General features: G+C 42.4%; 1 protein-coding gene across 1 annotated transcript; it reads left to right on the forward strand.

The window, feature by feature from the left end:
• Positions 1–4857: 4857 nt before the first annotated feature.
• LOC147011474 (kxDL motif-containing protein 1-like) lies at positions 4858–7798 on the forward strand. Its single transcript, XM_085857312.1, has 3 exons — positions 4858–5346; positions 6243–6289; positions 6547–7798. Exons 1-3 carry the CDS (start codon positions 5177–5179, stop codon positions 6645–6647), a joined length of 318 nt encoding a protein of 105 aa, XP_085713438.1. The 5' UTR covers positions 4858–5176; the 3' UTR covers positions 6648–7798.
• The last annotated feature ends 4042 nt before the right edge of the window (positions 7799–11840 follow it).

Here is an 11840-nt window from a genome sequence, read left to right on the forward strand (position 1 = left end):
TTGGAGTTGTTGATCCCTCTTCGCTATATGGTGGAGAGGAGAACATGTTGGATTAAACTTAACTACCAATTCTGCAGACAGGGTCAGGTCAGGTCAGGTATGGGAGCATGTGCCAGAACAGCACGTCGCTGCGTCCACTTTCCGCCGGTACTCCAGGGGCCTCCGTCTGGCCATCCCCCAGGCAGATGCCAGGCCCATCCCCATCTCCTTGAGATGATGGTCAACCTGTTGCAACCATGAGGCACGTGGTCGACCCACTGGCCTCCTCCACTCATGAGACTCCCTCGCTGAGAGAATCTGGTGAGCAGGATCGGAGTCAGGAAAACGAGCCACATGTCCATACAGCCGCAACTGACGCTCACGGACTATGCAGGTAACAAATCTCATCCGAGTCTCTCTCAGCAACCGCTCGTTGGACACAAAATCCGACCAGCGATAGCCAAGGATTCTCCGAAGAGACCTGGTACCAAAGGAATTAAGTCTCCGTCTCAGATCCTTGGTCAGAGTCCAAGTCTCGCACCCATAGAGCAAGACTGGAAGTACCAAGGACCTGAAGACTCGGACTTTCGTCCTCCCGCACAGGTACCGGCAGCGCCACACCCCATGATCCAGTGAATCCATGACTCCCCAGGCCCGACCCAGACGTCTATTGACCTCTGACTCGCAGCCAGCAGAGACATGAATATCACTGCCAAGGTAAGTGAATCTCTCCACGACCTAAACATCCTCACCACAAACAGACACAGACAGGACAGCAGCATCCAAGATGTCACCGAAAGCCTGGATCTTAGTTTTGACCCAAGAAACCCGTAATCCCAATGGCTCCGACTCCTCATTCAGCACCTCGAGGGCCCCCAAGAGGATGTCTAAAGTCTCCGCAAAGATGACTGCATCATCTGCAAAGTCAAGGTCCGAGATCTTGACATTCCCAAATGAGGGCACCGCAGCTTGATCTCTCCGACATCCTCCCTAAAATCCAGTCCATATAAGTGCTGAAAAGTGTGGGGGCAAGTACACATCCCTGACGAACTCCAGTAACAACTGGAAATAAGTCAGAGATGGTACCACCACACTTCACAGCACTCTCAGTACCAGAGTAGAGTTCAGACATCAGATCGATTAGTTTTGGTGGCACCCCACGAAGACCAAGAATCCTCCAGAGGACATCCCGATTCACTGAATCGAACGCTTTACAGAGATCAACATAGGCTGCAAGCAGCCCCTGCCGAAACTCTCGTCTGCGTTCGGTGAGGACACGAAGTGCAAGGATACGGTCAATCGTTGACCTCTTTGGTGTAAAGCCTGACTGCTCTGGACGCTGGTGCTCAAGCAGATGGTGGCGAACCCTATCGAATTAGCCAAGCAAAGACCTTGCCCGGCACTGAGAGCAGCGTCACCCCTCGGTAGTTGTTGCAGTCTTGGCGATCACCCTTCCCTTTCCAGAGAGGGACAACAAGGCCCCTCTTCCAGTCAGTTGGGATGATGCCTGTGTTCCAGGCAGAGCACAAAACTGCATGCAACGACACGAGTGCAGCATTTCCACCAGCCTTGAGAAGTTCGGCATGGATGCCACAGATCCCTGGAGCTTTGCCCCGTTTCAACTGGTTCACCGCAGCCCGTGTTTCCACAAGCGTAGGTGGACCACAGTTGATTCGAGGGTCAGCAACAGGGATTGTAACACCCTTGACGTCCAACTCGACAGTTGGGGGATCAGCCTGGTACAACCGCTCAAAGTAACCGGCCCAGCGGGCCTTCACTTCAGACTCCTCTGTCAAGAGCCTACCACTCTCTGCTCGAACTGTAGTGCTCCGAGGGATGGGCTTGGATGAACGTAATGCGCGAATTCCCCTGTAAGCGGGACGAGAATCACCTGTCCACAGGTGATGCTCTACCCCCTCAGATTCCTCGCACATAGGCCTCCTTGTCCACCCTCAGTGCACGTACAGTTTTACGCCTCAGCTCCCTGAACAGCTCAGCTCTGCCATTCAGCCTGGCCCTGCGACTCTGGTGAATGGTATCCAGTGTCCCTTGGGAGACAAAATTCTTCTTTGCCCTGCGGTGAGCTCCAAGGCATCCACCGGCAACATCAAGGACGGTGGTCTTGAAGGCGCTCCACAACTCTTCAGGACCCCCCAAAGCACCCAGACCCCCCAAAGCACCCAGACCCCCCAAGTGTCCACTCAGCCTGTTCGCAAACTCCTCAGCTACTCTCTCATCCCTGAGCTTGGCAACATCCAGCCTCGGCTGGGATGGTACCATTCTCCAGGATTTAAGGTGCAGCTTTAGAGTTGCTACAACAAGCCTGTGGTCAGTATTGAGGAACTGAGCACTCCGGTAGACCCTGCAGTTCTGGATCATCCTCCAACGACCGTCAATGAGGACATGGTCAATCTCCTTTGCCACACCGCCAGCGTTGGAATACCAAGTCCAGCGATGAGCTTGTGGGCGCTACACGATATGGTTCCTAAAACTTGAAAATTTGACCTTGGGGTCAAATGTTTGACCTTAGGCGCGAACCATGAAGGTCAAGGCCAATCGCCACCAAAAATTAATCAGCTGAGCGCCAGACCATGAACTATATTCCCATGAAGTTTGAAGACGATCCAATCAAAATTATTCAAAAAATAAGGGTTTCGTCGACTCCCCTGATTTGCGACAAAGTGACCTTGACCTTTGACCTTGACCTTCAAAATTTTATGCGCTGAAAGGGACCTCTATAGGCCTCTGATATGCGAAGTTACAAAAATTTCCAATGATAACTGTGCTCTGCAGAGTGATTTATACGTGATTACAGACCAAAAAAAAAACATATGAAGGTCAAGGCCAATCGCCACCAAAAATTAATCAGCTGAGCGCCAGACCATGAACTATATTCCCATGAAGTTTGAAGACGATCCGATCAAAATTACTAAAAAAATAAGGTTTTCGTCGACTCCCCTGATTTGCGACAAAGTGACCTTGACCTTTGACCTTGACCTTCAAAATTTTGTGCACTGAAAGGGACCTCTATAGGCCTCTGATATGCGAAGTTACAAAAATTTCCAATGATAACTGTGCTCTGCAGAATTTTTTATACGTGATTACAGACAAACAAAAATAAATAAATAAATGAATAAAAACATACAAGCTGACTAACATATCTTGCAAAAACTTCGTTTTGGCAAGATAATAAAAAGATAGCTCCAGCGAACTATACCGCAGAGGTTGTTTGCATTGATCAAATACTCCCCAAGAGTACTTGACTGAATCGGGAATTGATTTTTTTTATAATTTTTTTCGTTGCCCGATTTGAGCGAAACTTGATACTGCACACCCCACAGGAGAATGGTGAGTGAGGTGGCCCTAAAATTTTTGTGCTATTATGTACTGTTTTGGCTGTATTTTGGGAACATGTCGGGGCTGTATTTTTTGTATTTTGGGAACATGCATGCAGACATACAAGATGAGAGTTTTAGTTATGTATAGATATCACAGTCGTACCCAACTGTTCCTGGATTCTGTGGTTTTTGCACCTGAGAAGACGGAAACATTTCTGACGACCATTGACTCTGATTCGGCAAATGGACTGGACGGCATCGGCTCCTAAAAAAAAAAAAAAAACCTGCTCTGCAACTCTCTCACTTCATCTCTTTGCCATTTTTACCCGAGGTCATCTTCCATCTGCTTGGAAGTCATCCAACATCACTGCATTGCATAAAAAGGTGCAAAAATGGATCCCCTTAACTACAGACCTTTTAGCTTCCTTTCAATCAGCAAGGTCCTGGAATCCATCATCGCAGTTCACATAAAATCATTCATTTTCTCCAACAACCTCATCTCAGATCATCAATTCGGATTCTGACCTGGCCACTCCACCTTAGATATGCTGCTTATACTCTCCCAACAATGGATGGAGGCCTTTCACGTCAAACATGAGATCAGGGTCGTTTCTCTGGACATATCTCGAGCTTTCAATACAGTTTGGCATCCTGTCTTTCTCTTCAAACTGTCTGCCGATGGAATCCAAAGCCAACTCTACTCTTGGATTACTGACTTTCTCCACTCTCATAGCCAACGTGTGGCTCTCAATGGAGTCCTTTCATCTCTTCTCCCTGTCAAGGCTGAAGTGCCCCCATGGCAGTGTTTTGGGCCCAGTCCTATTCCTAATCTTTTTCAATGATCTCTCTGACTCTGAAAAATCCTCTTTATCTCTTTGCTGATGACTCCACCCATTGCTGTGATGTCCCTTATCTTTCAGACAAGCAGGCTCCAGCCTCTTCTCTCTCTTCAGACCTTGATAAAGTCACAAACAGGTCAAACACTTCAAATATTTCTCAACACTGAGAAATCCCACACACTCACACCCTCCCTGAAAGGACCGGAGTGCAAACCCTCCCACCTACTTTCTCAACAACACTCTCTATGAGGTTGTCACTCATACTCTTGGGTCTTGCTCTCAGCCATGAATCTCTCTTGGGCAAGCCACATTTCAAAGTTGGTCCACAAAGCCAACTGCTGACTTGGCATCCTCAGTCATGCAAAGTCCTTCCTTGGGAAACCTGAACTCCTATCCACTCACCTGCAAGGCTTTCATCCACATCTTGCTGGAGTACTGCTCTGTCCTTTGGGCTGGTGCCCCTGTGTCACACCTTGCTCAGCTTGACTTGGTGGAATTCAAGGCCTTCAAGATCATTGGAATCTCTCACGCTCATTCTGAGTCTATGGGCCTGTCACTTCGCAGTCACTGATCTTGTAACCTTTGCCCCCTCCCCCCACCCCCCCCCCACCCCCGTCCAAAGGTATCTGGAGGGTGCACGTGGTCCACCAGCAACCTCCTCCGAGTAAAACTGCCAAAACCCAGAACTACTGCTCACTTCCACTCATTTGTTCCTCTTTTTTTTATTCTTTTTTTTATTTTTTATTTTCTTCCTGCCGATGGAACCAACTTCCACACTCTCTTCAATCTCGTTCATCCTTCCAGGTCTTCAAGACATCTGTTCACCACCATCTCCAATCAACCCACATCCAAAGCCCTGATCTATTCTGCACCTGCTAAACCTCCCCCCCTCCCCTCCCAAAGTTATGCAACTACAATTTTTTGGTTTAACATACAATGTGCTTCTGTGGGATGGATCTCAAGTTGCTGCTCATGCAATTGTAAGCACAGTATTGATTGCTTCACAAATAGAGCTTCATAATGACATTGCATTCCAGGCTTGGGCGGTTCGAGAAAACCAACGAGATGCTGATAAACTTCAATGCGCTATCGGCGTCACGGTTTCCGATCATGAGCGAACGCTTCCAGCAGCACACTCACACACTCACCGAACTCAAACGAGACTTGGATACCATTTTTAGGAGGATCCGGTGGGTTCCTTTATCATGGATTGCCCAATTTACTTCTGTTCTTAGATCACCATGTTGATGCCACCAGTGGTGCTGAGGCCTAGTTATTAGATTACAAAGTAAAAGGCTTCAATTGTTTTTGTACCTTATCATCTATCTATAATTCCAGGTGTGTGTGTGTGTGTGAGATCGCTGGTCCGATCTAATTGAAACTTGCCAGGTATATTGCTGGGGCCCTGAGGATGTGCCTTTTCAAGGTTTGATATTAATCGGACAAGTGCTTCCCAAGTTATGGCCATTTATTTACCAAACCAATGACAAGACACGTTGTTGCGTGGGCCTGGCCGATGGGGAAGGGAAGCTCAGCCGCGTTCGCCATTACGGGTTACAACGTACGGACTTCCGGATCCATTACGGGTTACAACGTACGGACTTCCGGATAGTGATGACTTCGTGTATTCTAATAATTTCTCAATTTCTTATGCGCATTTATAGATAAACACAATGCCCCAAGTTATGATCGTTTTCATATTAGACGGTGCATAAATTTTGGTAACATCAGAGTGCTGGTATGCTCTGAACCAGGAAGTAAATTTTTTTCTCTCTCTCTTCTCTTCTCTTCTCTTTTTGTTTTTCCTTGCCACGACATTGCGAAAAGGAAAAATACGTTTGCGCAAATTGAATAATTGGGTATTAAAACTAAATTGCGAATAATCGTAACTGCGAATCATATTCGAACTTCCGGGCCACGCACGTCCGGGCACTCGAGAGCGAAGAAACGGCCTGTCTGGTTGTTGTTTGTTGCTCGCGGTTTGAATATTTATTTATTTATTTATTTATTTTTTTTGACTGGCACGTACTCGTGATATAAAAAAATTAACTCTGCTTTTGAAATGATTTTGTGTGGTTTTTCACAGTAATCTACAGAGGAAGCTTGAGCGGCAACATCCACAGGCATTTCAAGGTGTGTTTGACCTCTTGTCAGGGTTAAAACGAAAGGTTGTAAGAGGCCATCTATATATTACGTACACAAATGACAAAATGTCCACATAATCTACATATTATAACTTCCTCCTTCCTTTCATTTCAGCATCTTCTACCCTCCATTCTCTGCAATATATTTCAGGCTCAACATATCAAGCCTTTTAGCCTTTGCTCTGTATTTGAAATGTCAGGCTTGACCTTGACAATTGCTGATTTGATGTTTGTTCCCATTTCTAGCTCAGACCGTTCCTCACTCAGACTCGGAATCATCTGCTCACAGGAATGAGGCACAAGACAATGATGGTGGAGAAGGGCTTTCCTGTTCCAATGATAGTTGATGGTGAAATTAAATGGTTTTCTTGTCAAAACAATGACGTTTGTTATTCACAAAACAAAACCAATGTTTTGTATCACAAAACAATCAAAACAAGCAATTACAATCACGTTTGTTCTTCACGGTGGAGGATGCATTGTTTTGAAATGGTACCCAATTCTAATGATATGAAACATGACTAAGGAACGTAAAGATAATGACTTTATTTATGTTTTTAAAATAAATCATATGGTGATTGTGTCGTGTTTGGAATTCCATTCGTTTTTAAATTCCTTAACTCCAGTTTCTCCAAAAGCGGAGTGGGTGTAATGACTGGGTTTCTCGATAACGTGATTTGGTGAAATGAATGAATGCTCACTTCTTCTCCTCCACACATTAATCTCAACAGTTAGTCAGCTACTCAAATCCTCCATTTCATGTTCCTCTCTCATCCCACGCTCTTCAAATCTCGGTCCATCCTCTTGACCTTTTTCCCTCTAATGGGCTCATTCCATGCTTTCTGGATTGGTTCTTCATCCTTTTTCCTCATCACGTGTCCAATCCACCATGACCTATTCTCTCTCTCTCTTCGTTTCTGTGATGCTTACAACTCGAACTCTCTGTGATTCTTCGAGAATCCACCGAAGCATTATCTCTCATCTCCAGCAACTCCTCTTCCCTTTTTATTCAAAGCACATGTTTCTGCCCCATTCATTATAAGCAGTCTATTCACTGTCTTGCAGATTTTCTCCTTCAACTTTCTTGGTATCCTCCTATCACAGATGACTCAACTGATCCCACTCCACTCCACACTTGTTCACTGATCCCACTCCACTCCACACTTGTTCACTGATCCCATGCAATTTGCATGACAAGCATATTTTGTGAATATGTGCAAATGTATAATAAAAGCTTAGCCTCGTCACCATTACTATCTTGTGCTGAGGAATCCAGGTTAAAATCCCATTAGCTACATGGCTATGTGTCATTCTGTCCCAATTCGTGTCGAAGGACATCGACGGCCCCTGACGTCCTTCCTGTACATGTCATTCATGTTTCAGATCCTCATCCAATTATACTTTAGCTCGATGTAAAAATAAAACTGCAGGACAGCCAAGCTGCTCCTTACGATGTCACACTGGCATGAGTTAAAGAATAAACTCGCAGTACATTCTTGTGGGGAATCTGTGGTGATGTTCTTGGTAACGTTTGTAAAATTGTCAGGTTTATCACTCTCTGCAATGAGCTGTTTTATTACCCTGCGCTTGCGAAGCAAAATGCAGGGTGAAGCGATTGGTAGCGTATGTACGTATATACATCGTACGTGTCTGCATTTTGTGAAGAGCGTACATTGAAAACCGTTCAGCAAAGGAAATTGAAACTTTACCACATGTTCCATAACCATGTGATATCACGGTCATTATTTTGGGATCAACCGACCAATTTTCAAAAATCCTCAATTTTCATCCGATTGTCGAGAAATTTGAAGAGGATTTGCATATCAAGTCACTGAATTCAACCATCAACTGTTTTTTGAGGTCAACATAGGCCAAAAGGTCAACATAAGCCAAATTTTAGAAATTGTCAATTTTCATCCAATTGACTTGAAATTTGAAGACAATTTGCTTATCAGGTCACTGAATTCAACCACCGATTATTTTTGAGGTCACCATAGGCCAAAATTTTTTAAAATTGTCAATTTTCATCTGATTGACTTGAAATTTGAACATAATTTTCATATCCCCTCACTGAATTCAAGCATGAATTAATGTTTGAGGTCAAAATGTCAACAAAGGCCTGATTTCTAAAATTAAGAGGGTTAAAAACTATATATATATATATATATATATATATATATATATATATATATATATATATATATATATATATATATATATATATATATATATATATCAAAAAGTTGTGGATGAGTTATGACAAAATTAGGTGGATTTGAATTGGTTCGGTGACAAGCCAATTCAGATCCAGCATATCGGTGTGATACAAAATGTAAACCGTCCCACAGCCATTTATGTTACATACAGGTGTTTTATCCCAGATAATTAACCTGAATAGGTCTCCTTGTTATCACAGTGTTCAACCAATTTGAGAAATTCGTTCTGGGAGAAGTACCCAACGATCTACCCTTTTCAAATGGCACTGTGAGATTTACATTTATGAGCAACTGCAAGCAAATGGTGCATTGCTCTGATTATGATGAATCCACAAATTAATGTCACACATAGAAAATAAATCGAGGAACCACATGGCATCAGCTCACCTGTCCTAAAAACCTCTATTCACCGTCATTTGCCTTCGGTCATCTTCCATCTGCTTTGAAGTCAGGCAACAACACTGCATCTACTTTCTACTATAAATGGACGAGGGTGTGTGTGTGTGTGATGTTTTTTGTGGCGTTCTGCTGGAGTGTCACCATACCAATTGGCTGGGTGATGGTACCTCTTCACCCAACCGTGACATAACAGCAAAACTGACTTCTGACTTCTGACTCCATAGCCCTCACCCAATCAGTGAACATTCCGACCCACATTTCTCCCAATGGCAAATCCTTCTGCACTCTGCAATGACGAATTTTCATACATGTGTCTCCTGCTCTTCCTTTGCTCCAATTGGTTCATCTGATCATGTACTTATGAGAGTCAATATCTCTGCTGCTATTGTTAGAGAACTGCAAAAGTGCCAAAAAGTTGAACAGTGAACACATCCTGGCAGGGACTGCAAGCAGCCTTTTGATGTCTCTGATATCTGCCACCGCAGCTATTAACTCACCCTGGGAATTCTTCCACAAAAACCTGCTCTCTCTTATGCACAGGACAACTCCATTTTGTCTTTAGTTATCCTTCCCTTCCTCCTGCCCATGGTACACTGATTCCTGTGGTGAGGCAGATGCTTTGAAACAACTTTCCTTCTCTTCTTGGAAATAAAACACAACCAAAGACAACTCAGATTATTTCACAAAGCCCACATATGCAACAAGCATGCGTCCATTCTCAGGAGATGCAGAAAACATCTGTCCAACCTATAGGTTGAACTTTCAGACTTGTCTTCTTCCTCTAAAACCTGGTGGCTCTCTGTTGTATATTTCTGCTTCACAAGGTGTGAGCTGTGAATCAGGGTCACATTTTAAAGTTCAATCATTGCCATTCTGACCCAGCCTCTGCATCACACCTTGCTCAGCTTGATGCCTTGGAATTCGAGGCCTTCAAGATCATTTGAATCTCTCACGCTGAGTCTGAGTCTATGGGCCTGTCACTTCGCAATCACCGATCTTGCAACCTCTGCCCTGTCCATGCTTTGTCTCCTCTCCCCCTACCCTTCACAGGCATCTGCGCAGGATGCATGCAGTAAAACTGCCAAAATCCAGAACCACTGCTGACCTCCATCACCTGTTAAACCACTCCCTCCCTCCCTCCCAAAATTATATTTTTGTATCCATCTAGTCCACCCTTAGCGTTCTCCCTTCCCCTCATCGTTACACGCATCCCTTGTTTGTAACGTCTCAGTCTATTTTCTCCCTCTGCCCTGCTGTTGGCATTTCCACGTTATCCTTCTTCTGTTCCTTTTGTTGTGTCGCATCCTGACCCATTCTGTGTTCTCGCGCTTCTACGAGCCTTTACGATGGATACAAAAACAAAAGAAGTTCAGCCTGGTGGAGGTATGTTCTCTACTGAGTGCCGTTATAGTCAGCGTACTGTAATGTGACCTGAACAAGGTAAACATTTGAACCTGTGATCCTTGGATGACAATATCATCACCCAATCAGCAAGAACCATTCAAATACTTGTGCAACGAGAGGGCTGCAATCTGAGATTGCTGATGGTTCCTCTTATAAATTCTGTATAGCCAACTCGGAATCCTTACTAAAATTCACAGACCGGTGTTTGTGTGTGTGTGTTTGTTTGTCATGCTATTCCTCCCACAGTTCTGGGCTGTTTACATCCAGATTTGCTCCACAGGATCAGCATGACCCCAAATAATGTATAGAGGCGTTTTTATCTTTGCTGGTGGTCTTGCGGGTGGGACACGCAAGTTCTCCATGTAAATGTGTATCGTGTAGCACCGCCTCCCGGGTATTATAAGTCTCCACAATTTACAGTACAGTGCAGTGAGGTGTTTTGAATTAGAAGCAGTACTTATGTTTTTGCTTCATGCATGTAACCCAGGTTGTTGTGTTTTTTTTTGCCTACACAGAGCTGTCAGTTGCCTCTACACCACCCAAATAAAAGTGTGCGTCAGAAGAATGTGTTGGATGCTTGGAACAAGATCGTTCATAGGGCTTGTACTCTGCGAGTATTAGCCAAATGGTAGCACTTGAAATTATGCTTCATGATGAAAAGAGCTGTATGTTTTTTTTTTTTCCAAAAAGTGGGATACCAAGATGAAAAACACTTATTGCCTCCACCCAGGAACTGTAATAATAAAATTCAAAAAAAAATTGAAAAATGAAATAATTGAACATATAAAAATATTTAAATACTTCAATTGAAAATATTAAAGTACCTGTAATTAAAACTTTTTAAAATGCCAATTTTAAAACTGAAATTTTTTTTTAAATTATAAAAATTAAAAACCAAAAAACAAGTTATTCAATAATTGAAAATATAAAAAATATTTAAATACTGTAATTGAAAAGATTAAAGTAATTAAAAGTTTTTAAAATGCCAATTTCATAACTGAAAATTGAAAAAAAAATTATAAAAATTGAAAACCAAAAAACAAGTAATTAAAGAATTGAAAAAAAAAAATTTAAATGCTGTCATTGAAAATACATAATTAAAAATAAAATAAACATGCCAATTTTAGTAACTGAAAATTATTTAAAAAATTGTAAAAATTGAAAACCAAAAAACAAGTAATTCAATAATTGAAAATATAAAAAAAATATTTAAATACTGTTATTAAGTTTTTAAAATTCCAATTTAATAACTGAAAATTGAAAAAGAAATTATAAAAATTGAAAACCAAAAAACAAGTAATTAAATAATTGAAAATATAAAAAATATTTAAATCCTGTAATTGAGAATATTTAAGTAATTAAAAGTTTTAAAAATGCCAATTTCATAACTGAAAATTGAAATTTTTTTTAAATAAAAATTGAAAACCAAAAAACAAGTAATGACATAATTGAAAATATTAAAAAAAATTAAATGCTGTCATTGAAAATACATAATTAAAAATAAAATAAACATCCCAATTT

Source organism: Eptatretus burgeri, chromosome 15 (genome assembly GCF_056783735.1).
Source record: "Eptatretus burgeri isolate ZD-2024b chromosome 15, Ebu_testis_v1, whole genome shotgun sequence".
In the NCBI taxonomy this organism is placed as follows: Eukaryota; Metazoa; Chordata; class Myxini; order Myxiniformes; family Myxinidae; genus Eptatretus; species Eptatretus burgeri.